At 34.7% G+C, this 20,905-nt stretch overlaps 1 protein-coding gene across 1 annotated transcript in view; it reads right to left on the bottom strand.

Moving 5' to 3' along the window:
• Positions 1-20,905, bottom strand: part of TPH2 (tryptophan hydroxylase 2) — a 114,776-nt gene that overhangs the window by 11,881 nt on the left and 81,990 nt on the right. Inside the window, exon 9 of the mRNA XM_070754759.1 lies at positions 12,411-12,506. Coding sequence (XP_070610860.1) covers positions 12,411-12,506 — 96 coding nt within the window. The remainder of the gene's footprint in view (positions 1-12,410; positions 12,507-20,905) is intronic.

Genomic DNA, 20,905 nt, shown 5'->3' with positions numbered 1-20,905 from the left:
TGAGTTTATTTGCTTAACTAGCTTTGCAATTACTCCAGGTAGAGTTTATTAAATCTAGCTGGGATATCATTAAAGCATAGGTATTTTTTAAAACACCAACAGCATTATCATATACTGTACTCACTTTGTCATTTTTAGTGGATTTGGTATTTGTAACTTTCTGTCTAGCTGTATTTATTACTTTAATTTGTTTTGCAAACTGCCTTGGGGTATATATTATGAAAAACAGAATATAAACATCTTCAATAAATAAATAAATCTTGGCTGAACAGTAAGTTTGAATTTTCTTGAGGGCACAAGCACCTTTTATTTTTTACTTTATTGGCAAAATGATTGCTAGACTGAAACAAATGTGCCACCTGGAATACCAGTGTCAAGAAGTTTAGAGGTTTAATTTGTGGGGGTTATGCTTAAATAGATTTAACATTTCCAACATAACTAGAACTATATATGTTGGCCTGTCAATTGAGGGGCATAATCATCCTACAAAGTTGTCAATAATAACTGCTAATGGGTAGGGCCTGATACTTCTACCATTAGAGTTTAGGATTGTTGTCAAGATATCATATTTAGTACTCTGGGCTTCTTGTTTAACTGCTTTACATTGTTACAACTTAAATTCAGTAGAGAAGAAGCTAGTAACTACAGGCCAGTTAGCTTGACATCAGTTATAGTTAAAATGATGTAGACTCTAATCAAAAAGAGGATAAATCAGCACCTAAAAACCAATAACTTATTGGACCCAAACCAGCATGGCTTTACTTAGGGCAAATCATGTCAGACTAATCTCATTGATTTCTTTGACTATTTATTTTTATTTATTTATATATTTATTTATTTATTTATTTAGTTAGTTAGTTAGTTGGTTGGTTGGTTGGTTGGTTGGTTAGTTAGTTAGTTAGTTAGTTAGTTAGTTAGTTAGTTAGTTAGTTAGTTAGTTAGTTAGTCCAATACACAATGAGAGTTTTAATTGGTATGTGTGTGTGTGTGTGTGTGTATGTATATATATATATAGATAGAATTGTCGGCTATCAATAAAAAAAAAAATCAACTGCCTTGGAAATGGCCCTGGGTTGGGCCGAGAGGCAAAAAAGGAGCTGTGATGTTCCTTCAATATACCAGGGTGATTCGACACAAAAATGTAACTCTTCCCTGGTACAGAGCTGAAGGGATTGGATACTGTAGCCTAGAGGATAATTCTCTGCCTTACAAGGCAAAGGTTGCAGGTTCAAGTCCCAGTGGGTATGGCTAGCTGATGAGGCCAAAATAAGGCCGAAATAGATCTATCCTAGTCTCCCTTAATTTTCAAATTCAGCTTAAACATGTGACATATATATATATATATATATATATATATATATATATATATATATATATATATGTAGATTGTTCTGAGTTCGGGTTTTGCCCTGTGTAATGTTTTGCATGTCTATGCGACGTTTCGGTGAAATCACATTCACCATCTTCAGGCTGGAGTTCCAATCTTTGTGTTGTTGTAAATGGAATATATATATATATATATATATAAATATATATATATATATATATATATATGACGGTCTTGGTATATTCGGGTTTCTTCCCGTGTAGGATTTGGAAATTTCTGGCGACGTTTCGACGAGGTCTCACTCGTCATCTTCAGGCTGGTGTTTCTGTCCTTGTTCTCAGGCAAACACTGCGAGACCTAAGCTGCCTTCCTTCTATAAATACTGGTGGCTGGGTGTGGTTTGATGGCTCAGCAATTGCCTGCTGTGTAGAAACTTCCTGGTGAGTCAGTGGGGTAGCAATTGGAGTCGTTGATGTAGCTGAGGTATGCTGATTAGTTAATGGTTGTAGATTAGGCGTGATATCCTGAGTAGTTGGGACTTGCAGGCTACTTGATTGTTTTACAATGTGTGTTCTGAGTCTGGTTTCTATGGCTGGGATGTGTTTGAGGGCTGGTTTCCAGATGTCTGGTAAGCGGGAGGTATCATCCCGCTTGTTCATATTTTGGGGATGTTTTTCTTTTTTTTTTTTTTTTTTTTTTTTTAATTTTTATTACAAATATATATACATTTACATACAGTATATGTTTTATATTAATACAAGGCTAAATCAACGCGTAACAAATACACGAACAAACAAACATGACAAACAAACAAAAAAAAAAAATATTCTTTAAAAAAAAGATCTAATTGCTTATTTAAGTACATTAATAACAATAACTATTCACTTAGCATATTTTATAATATTTGTACTTGTATTCCCTTCAGGAGGTAAGTTTTGAATGATTTTTGATTTTAAATTATTTTCTGGTGAAACATGTTGTGTCCTCAGCGTATACCATTTTCTCTTGTAGGTTGTCACTGTTTTTTAAATCATTTAATTCTTTCTTATCCGCCTTCTTTTATTCATATTCAATTTCTTTAATGTCATACAGATCTTTTTTTATAAAAAGGTTTTTTGTATATATGTCTTTTGTATATATTTTTTTTCTATGTAATGAAAAGGATATAAAGTATTGTTAATTTGATTTTTTCTTTTGATTTTTATTTCTTTTCTTAAACCAGTTATAAAGATGTATCCAGGTTTTATCGTGTTCGGAATCCTCTTTGTTTTTTAATTTAATTGTTAGTGCGTCAAATTCAGCACAATCTAATATTTTTTTAATTATCAAATCGTCTTCAGGTGGTTCGGGTTGCTTCCAATTTTGAGCTATCGTTATTCTAATTGCTGTTAATATGTGAATTAATAAGTAGTGTTTGTTTTTTTCAATTTTTTGATCTATAATTCCCAGGAGAAAGGCTTCAGGTTTTTTATTTATCTTCATTTGTAAGATCTCTTCTATCCAATTCTGCATTTTGTTCCAGAATTTTTTTATTTTTGAGCAGGTCCACCAAATGTGGTAATATGTCCCCATTTTTTTGCACCTCCAACATTTTGGGCTTGTTCCTTTATACATTTTGGCTAATGTTGCCGGTGGAAGGTGCCACCTATAATACATTTTGTATATGTTTTCCTTATAAGCTGTAGATTTTGTTAATTTATAGTTCTTGGTCCATATTGATTCCCACTTATCTAAATTTATGCTATAACCAAAATTTTTGCCCCAACTATGTATACTATTTTTAACGATATGTTCCTCCATTTTATAGTGTAGCATATATTTATATATTTTGGAAATCATTTTTTTTTCTTGGCCTAAAATTATCTTATCTAATTCTATCTCTTTTATTTGTATTTCCTTCCTTTTCCCTTCTTGATATTTTGATTTAATTACGTTATACGCCCACCAGTCGATTTTGATTCCAATTTCTTCTAATTGTTCCCTAGTTTTTAATTCCCCATTTTTTTCTAATGTTTGATAATAATTTAACATTTTGTTTAGTTCTCTTGAGTTTGGATATATCGTCGCCTCTAAGCTTGAGTACCATTTGGGAGTTTGGTGATAGTACATTTTTTTGATTTTTTTCCAAGTTGTGTATAACGAGTTTCTTATTATATGTTGTTTGAAGTAACTATGTGTTTGTTCTTTATTTTCCCACAGGATAGCATGCCACCCTATTCTCATATCGTGTCCTTCCAGTATTAGAAGTCTCTTATTTTCCAATTTAAACCAATCTTTCAACCAATCCATAATTGCTGCAGTATAATATAATTCGAAATCTGGTAGTGCAAATCCTCCTTGTTTGATATTATCTTGTAGATATTGTATTTTAATTCTAGGTTTTTTTCCGGCCCAGACGAATTTTGTAATCATTCTATTTAGTTTTTGAAAAAAGTCTTTTCTTAATATAATTGGAATCGTCCTAAATAGATATAGAATCTTGGGTAAGATAGACATTTTTATTGTTGAGATTCTACCTATGAGCGAAATAGGCAATTTATTCCATTTTTCTAATTTCTTTTTTATTTCTTTCATCAAAACCGTGTAATTATCTTCCTTTATTGTGATCGCTTTTGCTGTTAATTTTATTCCCAAATACTTAACTGTTTTTGCTATTTGTAAGCCTAATCTGTCTTCTAGTATTTTCTTCTCTGTATTTGTTAGATTTTTTGTCAGTATTTTGGTTTTTTGTTTATTAATTTTAAGTCCTGCTACTTTTCCGAATTCAGTAATCTCCTTTAATAAAACTTCCCCTGATTCAATTGGATCTTCTATATTGAATACTAGATCATCGGCAAATGCCTGAATTTTGTATTCTTGTCCTTTCAAATTTAATCCTTTAACATTTTTATTTAACCTTATCTGATTTAATAAGGTTTCTATGGCCAAAATAAATATTAATGGGGAAAGGGGGCATCCTTGCCGTACTCCCTTTTCTATTTTTATATTTTGTGTTAATTGGTCGTTTATTATAACTTTTGCCGATTGTGTAGAGTATATCGTCTTGATTGCTTTTATAAATTTTTCTTTAAATTTCATTTTGGTCAGTTGTTTAATGAAGAAGTTCCAATTCAAATTATCGAATGCTTTTTCCGCATCTAAAAATATTAGTGCCAAATTCTTTCCTGGGTTTACCTCATAGTATTCTAAAATATTTATAATGTTTCTCAAATTATTTTTTATGTTTCTGTTTGGTAAAAAGCCGTTCTGGTCCGGATGTATGATTTCATTAATTATCCCTTTAAACCTTTCTGCTAATATTGTTGTAAAGATTTTGTAATCTGAGTTTAGTAATGCAATTGGTCTGTATTGTTTTATTAAATATCTTTGTTCCAAATCTTTTGGTATTAGTGTTATTAAACCTTCCTTCCAGGATTCAGGCATTGCTCCTTTGTCTAACACCTCGTTTAACATCTGTAGTAATAATTTTTTGACTGGTTCATATATTTCTTTATAATATTCGGCTGGTATTCCATCTACTCCTGGGGTTTTGTTATTGTTTTGTTTTTTAATTGCTAGCTCTAATTCTGTCATAGTTATAGTTTTATCCATTCTATCAATGTTAGTCTCCGATATTTGGGGTAATTCAATCTCGTTCAAATATTGATCTATTTCTTCCTCTTTTATCTCATCATTCCTATATAGCTGTTCAAAATAGTTTTGTATTATCTTTTTTTTTTCTTCTATATCGATTTGTTTTTTTCCCTTTTCATCTTCCAATTGTTGGATATATTTCTTCTCTTTCTGTTTTTTAATTTTATAGGCAAGCCACCTTCCCGGTTTGTTTGCGTGTTCGAAGTAATTTTGTTTTACACTTTTGATTTTTTGGGCTATTTCTTCCTGTGCTATCAAGTTTATCTTATGTTTAATTACATCTCTTTTTTCTTTTAGTTCGATTTTTTTTGGATCTTTTATCCATTCGGCTTCTATTTGTTCTAATTCTTTTTGATTTTCTCTCATCTCCCTATTTTTATCCTTATTTTTTTTACTAGTGTATGCAATGGTTATCCCCCTTATATAGGCTTTGGTTGTGTCCCATATGTTTTGTATGGTTGTGTCTTCATTCCAATTTTTTTCTAGAAAGATATCTAATTCTTTTTTTGAAAATTCTTTGTATTTATTTTCTTGTATAATTTTTGTATTCATTGTCCATCTATTTTTTTTGGTTTGGTTTCCTCTAATTATAATGCTTACTGGGTTGTGGTCTGCCCAAAAGTTGGGTTCTATTTCTGCTGATATTATCTCTTGTTGTAATTCTATATTTGTCCATATCATGTCCAATCTGGACCATGAGTCATGTGGGTGTGAATAATAAGTATACTTACATTCATCTCTGTGTCTTTCCCTCCACGTATCTTTTAGTTTAAATTCCTCTATAATATCTTTGAGTTTTTCTGGTATTGTTTTTTTCTTTTTACTCTTTTCTTTACCTTTATAGTCTTTGTCGTAATCTATTATTATATTGAAGTCCCCAATCACACAGATGTTTCCTTTTTCAATTTTTATTATTTTTTGGTACAACGTTTTATAAAAAGATTTTTGGTCTTTGTTGGGAGCATAAATCACAATTAAATTTGTTTTTTTTTTATTAATTTCAATTTCTGTTATAAGTATTCTACCCTCTTCATCACTGTCAATTACTTTTGGATTTAACCAGCTTTTGATATATAGTGCAATTCCCCTTTTTTTTTCGTTTGCAAGTGATGTGAATAGTTTCCCTAGTTTCGGGTGTTCCAATACTTTCTTATCCTTTTTCCTTACATGAACTTCCTGAAGGCATATTACGTCTAAATTTTGTTTTATTAATTTTGTAAATGTTTGTCCTCTTTTTTGAGGAGAGTTCATTCCGTTTATATTCACAGAAAATAATTTAATTTCCTTATTCATTCTTCGTCAACTATCTTGCCCTTTTGCTGCTTCTAAGCTCTCTGAAATTTTCTGTTTTCTCCCCTTTCCCCTTGCTTATCTTGTCTGTTCTCTCTTCCTCTATCTCTCCTTCCTCTTGGCTTGTTGTCTCCAGTTCTATGCTGCTTTCCCCTTCTTTTTTCAGGTGTTCTCGGATAAAGTTATCTGCTTGTTCTAGTGTTTCTATATTTATTTTCTTCCCCTTCCACGTTAGCATCACCCCCTCTGGCACTAGCCATCTAAATTGTATCTCGTTTTTTATTAATTTGTTTGTGAAGTAGTGGTAATCCCTCCTTCGTTCCCTAATTCTTTTAGGTATTTGTTTTAACACAATTATGTCTTTCCCTTTGTACGTTAAGACCCCTCTGGTGTTCCTGTATATCTCGTCTCTCAGGGTTTTTTTTGTAAATCTAAGGTGGACCTCTCTGGGGAGTTGATGGCGACGTGCGTAGTTGGTTTGCACTCGGTATACCTCGTCTACGTGGTTAATTAGTTCACTATCATTTATTTTTAGCTCTTCCGCAAAAAGTTCAACTACAGTCGCAAACAGGTTCTCCCCTTTTTCTTCGGGTATATTTTGTAGCCTGAGATAGAATGAGGCTTTTTCGAATTCTAATTGGGCAATGGCCCCTTCTAAATCCTTATTTACCCTCCTAAGGTCTTCTTCGTTTTTATTTAATCTCAGCTTGTTCGCTTCTGTTGTCTCTTCCACTTGTTGAATTTTAATTTCCTGTCTGTCTACTGCTTCCTTAACATCTTCTATTATACTGTTAAATTTGGCAAAGTTTTCATTTACTTCCTCAAATTTTTTTTGCGTCTCTTGGTGGTTTTTAACTATAGTTTCTTGGGTTTGATTGGCGGATTCCTGTTGTTTTATCATAAATTCTTGAATTTTGTCTAGGGAATTTTGTAAGCTTTGAAGCGAGGGTGCCTGATCCTTAATTTCTCCTGTAACTATGTCGGAAGTTGAAGAGGATTTCTGCACAGCTGGTGATAGTAGGGTTAAATTACCCCTTCTCAATGACTTGGTTAAAGTCTGTTGAGTTGCCATTTGTAATAGGTTTTAACCTTCTAATAATTAAATCAATATTCTATATCTAATCAATTAGTCAAATTACTCTTTAACAATTAATTCAGTATATGACCAGTCGAACCAATCAATTTATACAACTTATTTTTCAAAAAAGAGAAAGGGTAGAATTAATGCTTTCAATTATTATCACTGTTTCAATATTTAAACAGTATTTAATCTAACTTAGCTTATTCTTTTCAGACTTATGCTTGATATTCTAACTTATATCTTAATATTTAATATTTAATCCTTAATATCTAATATCTTAATATCTAATAATATCTAATACTTAATGCTATAGTATTTAATACTTAATACTTAATCAATATTCAATATACAATATATAATACACAATTAATTAATTAATGGTTAAGAGATCAACAGTTGAGTAGTTAAGTAATTAAATAATAGTTGAATAAATCCTTATAAATATTATATATAAACAATTTTTAAGAGTAGAGGTAGAGGTTTAAATAATAATAATATAGTTATAGCTTTAGCAAGTCCTTACATCAATTAATCACTTAATTAATTTGTTAGTTGATTGGTTAATTACATTTATTAGTATTGTTAGTTAATAACAGCAATTACTTTGATTTCATCTAGTTAAATTTTATCTAATTGTATTCCTGTCCAATCTGGTTTCTGTCCTTTATTTTCCTCTAATTTTATATATTGTCCAGTATACGTTTCTTGATCCTAATATTGGCTTTAGTCCAGACTATTGCAAAAGTAAGTGAATTTAGCAGTCCCACATTCAATATTCACAGTTTAGTAGATTGTAGCTTAGTGTCTGGTAGTTTAATTTCGCGTAAGTTTCTAGTTTCCTATGGGAGGATCTGCTGTGATAACGTTGATGACGTTGAAAAGAAAAGACCAGCCCAGTCAAGTTGATATCTGATTGAGTCAAATTCCTGTCTCTTTAAGGTTATACCTTCTTGTATTTTATGGGATTTTAAGTCGTTACGTAGTCCAAAGGCAAGCGCAAATCAGATAAACCAGATAGACCAAACGAACAAGCTAAACAAAACGAAGGGGCGTAGATCTCCACGATGTTATCTTGCTGTTTCTGCTTCCTGCTTTCGTGGCTCTATGTTTCCGGAAGAGGGGGAGGCTTAAGCACGTAAATGTAACGTCTCACGCCGGGGGAGGTTTTTTTTTTTCTTAAATCCCCGCTTTCGCTGCTCTTATTCCACCTGGTGTTCCTGGTATTCCAAATGTTCGTGAAATAAAATCATATCATCCCCCGGTTATATCCGTCTTTAGTTCCCGATTTTAGTTCCTGATTTTTCAATCTATCTCCGTTCCGTCTCCGCCCCTCGACCCAGCTCTCCTGTCACACACCCGATTCTCCTGTCACCGCACGCTGTCTCTTGCTTCTCCTGTCGCTCAACCTTTTAATCGCCGCTTCTTTCAATTTGAGCTTTTCTATCTTTTATCGTCTTTCCCACAGTTGTTCTGGTACACAAGAAGTTTCCGAATTCAAAATATGTTATTTTAGGGTACTTGCTGAGGTTCACCGATCTCTTCTCACTTCCTCCTCGATGTTTACGGGGCGGCCATGTCTTAGGGCCAGCAAACGCTGGCTTCTTTTTTGCCCGGTCCTGGCGGTTCAAAAAAGCTTGTGCCGGTGTGAGCTAGCGACTCTCACATCGGGCACAGCATAACCACCTCTTACAACACCCTTCCCTCCAAGTTGGGTGTCTGATCTTATATTTAAAGGCAATAAAAGTCGTGCTGGGAGAGCAGCGGTTCACTCACCAGCTCCGCATCGACCAAGCCCCGCCCCGGAAGTCCCTCATATTTTGGGGATGCTTTTTCTATCTCGATGGCTTCCATGATTATTCTTTTGCTGTAGTGTTCTGTTTTGGAGATTAATTTGGTACTGTCAAAATCAATTTCATGTCCTGTAGTTTTGAAGTGTTGGAAAAGGGAGGAGGTTTTTTCTTTTTTCTTTAATGCATTCTTATGTTCTGCAACACGTGCATTTACTCTCCTGTTAGTTTGTCCAATATATGTGGCTGGGCAGATTTTACACGGTATTTGGTAAACTCCCTGGTTTTCTAGTTGGATATTGTCTTTCGGGTTTCTTAGGATGTTGGCTATTTTTTATCTGTACCAAAGGCTGTCCTGATGTTGTGTTTGCGGAGAATTTTACTGATTTTATCTGTGGTGCCTTTGATGTAAGGGAGGAGGGCGATGCCATTGTCCTGTTCTGTGTCTTGGTTCTTGGGTGGTGTCTGCAGTGTTCGCCTTAGAACAAGGACAGAAACACCAGCCTGAAGATGACAAGTGAGACCTCGTCGAAACGTCGCCAGAAATTTCCAAATCCTACACGGGAAGAAACCCGAATATACCAAGACCGTCATACCTGTACCTGTGAAAATCTATGAATATATATACATATATATATATATATATATATATATATATATATATATATATATATATGTCACATGTTTTTTTGCTGAATTTGAAAATTAAGGGAAACTAGGATAGATCTATTTCGGCCTTATTTTGGCCTCATCAGCTAGCCATACCCACTGGGACTTGAACCTGCAACCTTTGCCTTGTAAGGCAGAGAATTATCCTCTAGGCTACAGTATCCACAATCCCTTCAGCTCTGCACTATATATATATATATATATACACATAGTAAAATACATGATGAAGGAGGAGATACTCATAGTAAAATATATCAATGAAAGAATAGAAAAGAAGATATAGTAATAGAACATATCAATGAAAGAATAGAAGAAGAGATACAGTATAGAAATAGAAGAAAGGAATAGGAGATATAGGAGAGCAATAGGACAGGGGACGGAAGGCACTCTAGTGCACTTGTACTCACCCCTTACTGACCTCTTAGGAATCTGGATAGGTCAGCCGTAGATAATCTAAGGGTAAAGTGTTGGGGGTTTGGAGATGACACTATGGAGTCCGGTAATGAGTTCCACGCTTCGACAACTCGGTTACTGAAGTCATATTTTTTACAGTCAAGTTTGGAGCAGTTAATATTAAGTTTAAATCTGTTGTGTGCTCTTGTGTTGTTGTGATTGAAGCTGAAGTAGTCACCGACAGGCAGGATGTTGCAGCATATGATCTTGTGGGCAATACTTAGATCATGTTTAAGGCATCTTAGTTATGTCACAAAGATTTTGGATGAAGGTGGTGCCATGGATATTGCCTATCTGGACTTCAGCAAAACCTTTGATATGGTTCCACATAAATAGCTGATAGATAAGTTAGTGAAAATTGGACAATCCCTGGATAGTTCAGTGGATTTGCAGCTGGCTAAAGTGTAGATATCAGAGGGTTGTTGTTAATGGTGAGTATTCTGAGAAGACCCTAGTTACAAGTGGTGTGTCAAAAGGGTCTGTTCTGGGTCCTATTCTTTTTAAAATCTTTGTGAGTGACATAGGGGAAGGTTTGGTAGGGAAGGTTTGCCTATTTGCCAATGACTCTAAAGTATGCAATAGGGTTGATATTACTGGAGGCGTCTGTAATATGGCAAATGATTTAGCTTTACTAGATAAGTGGTCAAAGCAATGGAAACTGCAGTTTAATGTTTCCAAATGTAAAATAATGCACTTGGGCAAAAGGAATCCTCAATCTGAGTATTGTATTGGCAGTCCTGTGCTAGCAAAAACTTCATAAGAGAAGGATTTAGGGGTAGTGATTTATGACAGTCTCAAAATGAGTGAACAGTGCAGTCAGTCAGTAGGGAAAGCAAGTAGAATGCTTGGCTGCGTAGCTAGAGGTATAACAAGCAGGAAGAGGGAGATTGTGATGCCGCTGTATAGAGCGCTGATGAGACCACATTTGGAATACTGTGTTCAGTTCTGGAGACCTCACCTACAAAAAGATATTTATAAAATTGAACGGGTCCAAAGACGGGCTACAAAAATGATGGAAGGTCTTAAGCATAAAACTTATCAGGAAAGACTTAATGAACTCAATCTGTATAGTCTGGAGGACAGAAGGGAAAGGGGGGACATGATTGAAACATTTAAATATGTTAAAGGTTTAAATAAGGTTCAGGAGAGAAGTGTTTTTAATAAAAGGGGGCACAATCTGAGGTTAGTTGGGAAAAGATTAGAAGTAACATGAGAAAATATTATTTTACTGAAAGAGTAGTAGATGCTTGGAACAAACTTCCAGCAGACATGATTGGTAAATCCACAGTAACTGAATTTAAATACGCCTGGGATAAACATATATCCATTCTAAGATAAAATACAGGAAATAGTATAAGGGCAGACTACATGGACCATGAGGTCTTTTTCTGTCGTCAATCTTCTATGTTTCTGTTTCTAAATTCCAGTGTTTCTACTGAAAAAGACTGAAATAAAATTATATTTGTTGTACTAGTACAGGTCATAGAATATCGCAAAAATTTAAATGATGCTGGAAAATCAATTTAGGTACTGGGAGAGGATGTAAATGAACCAAGTTCTAATTTGAATTTTGGATTTCGTGAAGACATTCAGTTTCAATTTGCAATTTGGTGTGAAAGTTTTATTATTATTATTATTATTATTATTATTATTATTATTATTATTATTATTATTTAGATTTGTATGCCACCCCTTTATCCAAAGAATCAAGTGAAATCAAAGATTCGATTTGATAAAAGTATGTATGCATATCACAAAGTCCATGAGATGGTTGAATTAATTCAGAAGCATCTGATCTAATTCAAAAAGGTAATTTGCTTGAATCTCATTCAAATACAAGAATCAGACTGAAGTGTGGCACATGCCTTAATTCATGTGTCAAGGTATATACAGTATTTCGGATTGGCATTAAAAATAATCATTTCCATCCCAGATTAGCATTATGGTCTAATGTTCCCATTGTTCTTGTACAAGATTTAATTGCAACTCTATAGCTTTTCTAATGTATTTGTTAGAAACAGTTATATATTGCCCTTCAGCCGAATGGCTCCCAGGACGATTTGAAAGTAAAGTTAAAGCAATGATGAGTTCAGTGTAAAATTGCACACACGAGAAATAAATTATAGAGCTGGCTTATAGTGATAAATAATAGTTTTGTTTACATCAGTACCTTGAGCTCTCCAATAGAAGACAAAAGGCCTGCTCCATAAGCCCTCAGTTGTCCATCTTGCTTACAAAGGCCAAATTCAATAGTGAAGAAATAACACTGTAAAATGAAATACACAGATACACACATGCATATATTAGAATAAATCTAGATACACTCAAAAATCAGACAGGTCACCAGGCTAGCCCTTCCTCATGCTATTTTTTTGCTTTAAAAAATGATGTGAAAGAAAACATCATGAATATCAGGAGTTATCATAAATCTATTTAGTGTAAATCATGATAGGAATTAAGACTGTGCAATGCTTCAGAGTCTATGCCAAAGAGCTGTTGCAGGTTATGTGCAGTGTAAAAATAATACATTTGTAAAGCACTTGCATTTTTATTTTGACTCATAAGGGTTAGGGTTAGGGTTAGCCAATATCTAATTTCTGAAAATGTCAGTTAGTCTAAAGCAGTGATGGCTAACGTTTTTTTTCCCCTTGGGTACCAAAACCAAGCCCAAGAGTGCCCACATCCATAATGCAATGCCCCTCCCACATGACCCACCCCCTGCACATGTAACCCACCCATGCTTCCCCTGTGCATACATGTGCAACCCGTTTTGGACTCACATCCCAAACAGCACATAGGATGGGAAGCCTTGCATCCCAAAATAGCACTGGGGGGGTAGTTATCTCACATACAGGGCAGAGACCCCAAAATCAGGTGGCCAGCAGGAGGCACACACGCATGTGCGGTGAAACTGGCCTGGCTGTTGCCTCTTGTGCCTGCAAAGAGGGCTCCACATGCCATGTCATGTCACAGGTTTGCCATCATGGATCTAAAGTGTTGCAAGCAACTAGTGTGTTTGTACACCTGTGCTATGCAAAGTAGCTTTGGGAATTATATCTGAAGAATCGCACATCCCTAATAAAAATCACCATTGTTTACAAACAGATTTATTGTGAAATAAATAAATGCAAGAACACACCTGTAAATCTGCTATCCAGATTTGCAGACTGCAAATCTGGATGTGTTTTAATAGCACATTCAAAAATATTGTCTTAAGGGGCCCCCTGGAATAATAAATTCACAAGAATTTATTTTTTAAAGGATGAAAGTGTATATGGTACTTAGGTAATCATTCTTCAAAACCTATAAAGAAGAATATTTGTAGTTCTGGGCTGAAATGAGCGGACCTTGGTGCTTTGTCCTAGGAGACGGGCGGCATATAAATACAATAAACAAACAAACAAACAAAAATATTTGAGCTTGGCTGTTTTATTATCCAATTTTTTGCTTGCTCTAAATTTATATTCTAGTGGCTTGCCCTGTCAATGTTAGTGGGGTTGATCTTAGTGATTCTTTTGTTGGGCTTGTTTGACAGCTTTTGTTTGACAGCTATTTATTACTTGATTGTTGTTCTGATGTTAATCTTGGGGTTAATCTATGCTCATCCGGATGCTGATTGCTAGTGGAGAAGTGGTTAGGTCTTTTTGTCCCTTTTTAGGTTTGTTGTTTTTTACAGTGCGTAGATGTTGTTAATCTCTATGTGTCTATTGATGTCCAATTTGTCAGAGTGTCAGGTTTCTAGAAATTTTTGGATTTGATTTGGTCTAGGTTGGTCACAGTTTTCCAACTGAAACTATGATTAAGTCTGTCTACATATTGTGAAATTAAAGAGTTTTCATCATGACTAGTTTTTGTTCATGGATGCATTCTGCCAATTTTCTGCCTGTTTGTCTTACATAGTGGTTGTTGCAATCACTAAATTGTATGTCAGGGTTATTCTTTAAAGGAATTGTGTTGGTTGTAGGTTGAGTAGTCAGACACTTTTTGTTTTTGTTGGAATATTTTGTTGGAATATTTTGAATATTCCAGATGACAGAACACATCCATGAACAATTAGCAGTCAAGAGACATGATGAAAACTGTTTTTGCCCTCCCGGGGCATTGAATTATGGGTGTGGGCACTTGCACATGCATGATAGCATACAAGGAAAAAAAGGTTCACCATCACTACTCTATGATAAGAGGTGGAGGGTTTTTTTTTTCTTTTTTGGCACCTTTAGCTCAGTCCTGACTCCTAGCGACTTTGTGAACAAGTTTCTGCAGATATCTTGGTAAAAAAATGCTTCCAAAGACTGAGAGAGAATGACTGCTCTAAGTCACCCTGCTGATTTTGTGCCTACAGCCTGATTAGATAGAATTCACAATTTTTCAGTTTCTAGCCTGGTACTTTAACCACTACACCAATCAGCTTATAATATAATACAATAATTGCCATAGTTCTAAAGCTGCTTTGTTTATATAAACTTTAACTGAATCCAAGAGACTGTTCATCCCACCGCAAGGGATTTACACCAGATAGATCGACTTGGTCCTTATTTTCTCATAGATCACTCTAGCAGGGGCTTATTACCCTCAGCCTCACTCTAATTTCAAAAAATCAATTTCTCATGTACAGTTGGTAGTTGCTAACCTGATGACCTCTGGAAGAGTGCTCTGTTTCAACAAAGCCCTTAGTGAATTGCCTCCTTAAACGAGCTTCACAGTACAGTAAATTTCTTCAGGCAAAGCAAATAAGCTATACTGCTTTTTTCTTACTCCCTTGTTTGACACTTTCAATAGTCAGAAGCAGAAGCCTCTTTCAACATGTCCAACCATCTTATTTATATGAAGAAATCTCTTTTGAATATTGGAAGTATTATTTGTTTATAATATTTGTGTATAAGCCAAACACATAGACTCCAGTTTATCTCAGCAAAATATTATTAAAACCTAAGGAGTTAGGCAATGTACAGGCCCCTGTTACGGAAAAATTGATTGCATTTTATCTTGGTGAATAAAATTGCATTGCTTTATTGAGGCAACGCCACTCTAGTCCACTAGGCTGTGGGTTACATGGATCATGCCCTTTTTTTACCAATATACATGCCTTTATTTATTTAAATATACGGTAATCATTCAATATAATAATTATTATTATTTATTAGATTTGTATGCCGCCCCTCTCCAAAGACTTATTTATGTATTTTCTTATGGATTTAATTGTGAAATTTTAACAGTTTTTAGTCTGCAGACAAATAAATATAAGCAAATAATTTAACTGGGCAACTTCCAAAGAGGATATACTGGCTGAATATATAATGTATCATGTATTCCACTTCTCTCTTTTTAAGGCAACAGATGTCGAAAACATCTTTCTCTGTAGGTTGGCTTTCTATTTATTTTCTTTGATTTAAAATAGTATTTTTAAGGACAAATATGATATATTCCCAAGATTGTGGAATGGAAAGGGAAGAGGAGGATAGGAGAGGAAAGTGATAAAATCAAGATAAAATCCAAACCTTCTAAGATATTAAAAGATGCCCATAAAAATATTGAAATCAACTCCAAATCTGACAGGATTCCCAGTTTCCTTAGGCAGAGATTAGGGCCTTAGACAGTGTGTCCCCCCCCCCCCCGCGCCACCCCAATTTCTTTGGGCTAAGCTAAAAAAACAATTTCCCTATTGTTTCAAACTTGTCTTCACTTTCTTAAAACTTTTAACTTGACCATGCTTGTTTAAACAAAGTTACATGCTGCATTTCCACAATATGCAAAGGTGCTAGACTTTGGTTTGATTTTATCTTTATGTATCTCAGTAAATCTATCCCGTTTGGTCAATTTATGATTCAGTGTATTGCACAAACCAGAAAATTGGTTAATTTAGTAGCCAGTTCAGTTGTAGAAATACAGTCATTATGTGTTTTTGCTTCCAGAAAGCAGAAGGAAGAGATATAGAATGAGAAAAGCAGAAGGGCAGTCCTCAGGCTGGAAGGCCACAGGAGACAATACTGAAGCTTTCTCCTTAATGAGGCACTTTGGCTTCCCTTTTCCTCATTGTCAAGCCACACACAGCTGGACAAGCTCAAGGAACCAAGAAGTACACAATATCTCAGTAAGATTTCTCTAATGTTGGTCAGCAGTAACTACAAAGTCTTACTTAGAAATAGGAATTTTCTGTCTTCATTTTCAATGAACTAAGGCAGTGTATCTTTAAGCAATTGAAATGTTATTTTCCTTTGCTAGATTTCCTACAATATTTCATACCCAGAGCAATACAATAACTAATTCCTGCTTTATAAATAATTCCTATGTCATGCAATTTCATTATTTGGCTGAATTATGTTTAACTGAATAAACAAACTAGCTGTATTACCATACCATTATTGTCCATAAACCATACGTTATCTATTTGTCTTTGTCAAATTCTAATATTCATCAATATTGTGTTTGATTAAACTCTTTTTCTATGAAAAAGCTACTAAAATACTTTTGATGAATACAAATTATGGCAGATTCAATCTAGCTCATGTTATGGTTGGCTCACGGCCAGCTCCTCTGGTCACTGATTTTGAGCCAGAGGAGCCGGGTCCCTCGGATCATAGGAGACCTGTTTGGCTTGCAGAGGAGTGAGACAGTGAGGGGGAAGGAGAGGTGAAAGTGGAAGGTGCCGGAGAGGCAGAGGCTCCTACAGAGCCTGTAGAATCCCCAGTCAGAGCTTCATCTGGGTCAGATGAGGAGGGGGTGATGGATGACCCCTTCCTCAATGTTAAGGTGCATAGAATGGTGGGACCAAGAACAGCTGCACAGGCACAGACAAAGATTCTAAAGCACAGCTGGAAGCAATTAGGAAAGCTTACAGCAGGTTTCAGAAGGGGAGGGCTTGCAAGAAGTTGTGTGGGAGTTATCGTTTGGCAGTTAACAGGAACAAGGATACAGGAGTTCCTCAACTGACTTTTTAATCTTGAGACATTTAAGCCTCCTTGTTGGACATTTGATTTTGAGAACATTAACGCACTGAAATCCAGTCAAGTAAGTACTTTGTAGAAGCTTGTCTAAGAGACATTTGTTGCCGACTTGAGCCATTAACCCTGACCTTTGGATCGTAAACTAACATTCCTCTGCAGTCATTGCGTCTCTAATCCAATTTGTACAGGAATATAACTTTGAGTTTGTAATCCTCAGTGTGTGTGTTTGTATACTGCCTTGTTGCATGGCCAGCCTGTCAGGCAGAACAGTTCACAAAGGCTTGTTAAATCATTAAATAAAGTATCTCACCCAATGCTGCCATTTTCAGATCATTAGTCTTTAACACAATTATTTCCACCTTTCCAAATATTCAGGAAATTCTATTTGCTGATATCCCTTTTTGAATATGGTTTGGGAAACTATTCCAGTAATAAAGCTTGCTGATTAAGAAAACAATTTATTTACATAAATACTAAATGCTTAATATTTTTAATTGTTCTTAATTTAAAAGAAAGTAATTAAAAGCATTTCTCAAACAAATTGCATGATTTATCAAACAAGCTTTAGGGACTTGTATTTTGTTTGGTTAAATATATAATTGTTCTTTATACAACTATTATGACAATATAGTAGCTGAAATCAATGGTGGTTCTTTCTATATATGAAGAGTTTTCTTTTTATCCATTTTAAAAATATTTGCCTTTACATATCAAAAAGTTATGGCAGATAGGTATGTTAAGGCTCATAAGCTTCATAAGATGCTCATGCCTGTGGTATATATTATAATAGTTTGATACATTTTTTATAAAAGTATTTTGTACACTTCCATTATTTTCATTAAATGTATCTAAGCATGAACATACTCTCCACTTCAAATGATGCTTACTCATGTGCAAAGGCATCTTGAATTTGGGCCAATGGAAGCTATTCCATTACTGGCAACAGGAGCCAAGGAAGTCCTACAAGAGAATAATCAGCAGGGAGTTTATTCTGTTGGGCCATTAAACTGGAGCCTGCTGTGGAAATGATCAATGCAATCTGCAGAGCCAGCAGAAGTGCAGCTGATAAGTAGAAACAAAAGTTTCTAACTTGCCTATGGATTTATATGATGAAGCCATGACCTCTTGTCAAAAGCATCTTTGGGGATCTAGAAATCGGCAAAGGAAAGCCATTACAACAATGGTTTAAAAATATAGCTAAAGCAGAGACAAAATAACATGGCTGGCAGTAATTGTAACATTTTCATATCAGAATGGACAGATTTAGTTGAAGAAAATTGCACAGGCAGATCTGACATCAATACCTGGAAAGATTCCATAGGGTAACATAAAGCAATTCGTCTTTCAGCTTCTTGAACACAATGTACTGCAACGATTAGGATAAGAAAACTGCAATGTTCTGTAAAGTTGTCCAGCTGTTTCAGTTGTGAATGCAAAGAAGCTATTCTGATTGTAACAGATTGCATCTTACCCCTCTACAATATTTTTGATGGCTTTGTGGTTTGACTTTTTAGAGATTGGACCCTGAATTCAGTTGAGGAGAAAACTTCATCTTTATTTCTTCATGAAAGAACCTGCCTGACAAGTATTTTAACATGCAGACTGAGAACCACCAATACAACTGGGCACAAGGAATCTGGTTTATTAGTATAGCTAAAGATATTTTCTGAAAATTTATGCATTAAGATCTGTTCATTTTTATATAACAGCATGATCAAAAATATTGCTTTCACATTTAAATTTGAATATGCTAACCCAGCACAGGAAGCTAAAAAACAAAGCAATAAATATAGAAAGTCCTGCTGAGATAATTCATCTGCTACAGCACTATTTTTAATCATTGTTAGTGCAAACCATGTGAAAACAAGCTAAAAAACCCAATCCCCGAAGCAAATGAAGTTGCTTGTACTCAATTTCCTCCTAAAATAAAAGAAGATTGCTCTCAGATGTATAACTCCACTCTTCTTAAAAATTGGAATCAAAATAAATATAGGATCGCTATATTCTCACCACATTACAGCTTATGCTTATCTCTACTGCCAATGGAGAACTTCCAGGAAACGGCAAACTACTTTTCCTGGCAACAATAGTGAGCATAGTTAATATTGTAGCAATTTCCATATACAGTACTCTATTCCTATGTTAATACTTAAGACTGCAACTGGAGTAAGCCCAATTCCTTGTATGACCAAACATACAATTACACGCCAAGACAGATAGCCTGAACTTAATAAATGATTAATTATAGATGCAGAAATTTAATTTTCACAGAGTTGGAAAGAACCTTTTAAGGTATCAAATCCAATCTCCTGGAAGAACCAGTTATTTTCAAACTGTCAAAGTAAATTTACTTTGTCCAATTTAAATTTCTGCCCTGCATCCTAGAACAGCAGAAAACAAATCTTGACTTCCTTTAATATGACATTCATTTGAATTTTGAACAGTGCCTTCTGTTCTCAAGATTAAATGTTCTCAGTTGTTTCTCTTACTTTTCACAGGATCTTATTTCCAATCCCCTAATCATTTTTGCTCCCTTTTCTGAATCTGCCAGTGCTGATGCTGCTTAAATCTCTGAGTGCTGCTTAAAGTGTGGTACTCAGAACTGACCACAGCCTTTAAAGCTAGGGTTAGTGAACATAGAATAAAGATGAACCATTTCTTCCCGTGATATGAAAACTGCATTTTTATTTATGAAATCTAAAATAACATTTGTCTTTTAAAAATCGATATAATACTGTTGATTTATATTCATTTATATTTATAGCCAATGTGCAACCAATTACTATTCCAAAATGTTTTTCAAACTCATATTACCCAGTCTCAGAGATTCTACTTGTGAATTTGATTTACTTGTTTCTAAGTGAAGAATTTTGCATTTATTTCTGTTAACTTCCATTTTGTTATTTTCAGCCTATTGCTATAAACTATTGAGCCAAACAGTGCCCCTTTCAGAGAATGTAATGCTTATCATTCTGTCAAGATATGGTCTCTAATTTACTTGTAGTTACCCTGTTCCCCAAAGTCTGAACTATTGGAATAAAGAATAGCTTCTTGTCATTGCTTCTGCTTTTAAATACTCAGATATAGTAGAGATTATAGCATGATAACATAACTGATCATATCATATTGATTTTTCTTAGTCACCTTGCAGTGAAGTGAGTGGCAAACAAATTTAATAAATTTCCCAATAATTCCATTTCCTTGATTGTTTTCTTCCTGGTCAGCATCAACTAGAGATAGCTGATCCTTTTGTTCTTTCACATCTGCAGAAGAATGTTTTCAGTAATACAAGTTAGGAATTTCTGGAATGACCATGCTTGACAAACTTAGCTTCCCAAGAAGAGTTGGTATCACTGAAATCTGCTCTCGTCCTTGCTCCCCATCCCTCAATTTGCTTTGGGAAAACTTGATTGGGCAGCAATCAAGTATTATTAGTACTTATAGCAAAAGTACTCTTTCCTGTTCTATATTCATTTGTGAGGCCCTCAAACTGTCCAGTCAAACTTCTAATAGTCCTACTCTACATATCCATATAGGGTTCTAAATCTTTATGAAGTTGAGAAACAGATCTGACTTCACAAAAAGCCCAAATGTGACTTTCACATTTGAGATATTTTTTACCTCCCTACCTATTTAGTGAAACAAGTATAGGATTGTAGTTTGTATAAGCATAACATAAGTAGTAAGTAATGATAAAAGAAGACAGTAGGACAGGGATGTA

The sequence above is a fragment of the Erythrolamprus reginae genome, chromosome 6, assembly GCF_031021105.1.
Source record: "Erythrolamprus reginae isolate rEryReg1 chromosome 6, rEryReg1.hap1, whole genome shotgun sequence".
In the NCBI taxonomy this organism is placed as follows: Eukaryota; Metazoa; Chordata; class Lepidosauria; order Squamata; family Dipsadidae; genus Erythrolamprus; species Erythrolamprus reginae.
This window is presented reverse-complemented; position numbering and strand designations above follow the sequence as displayed.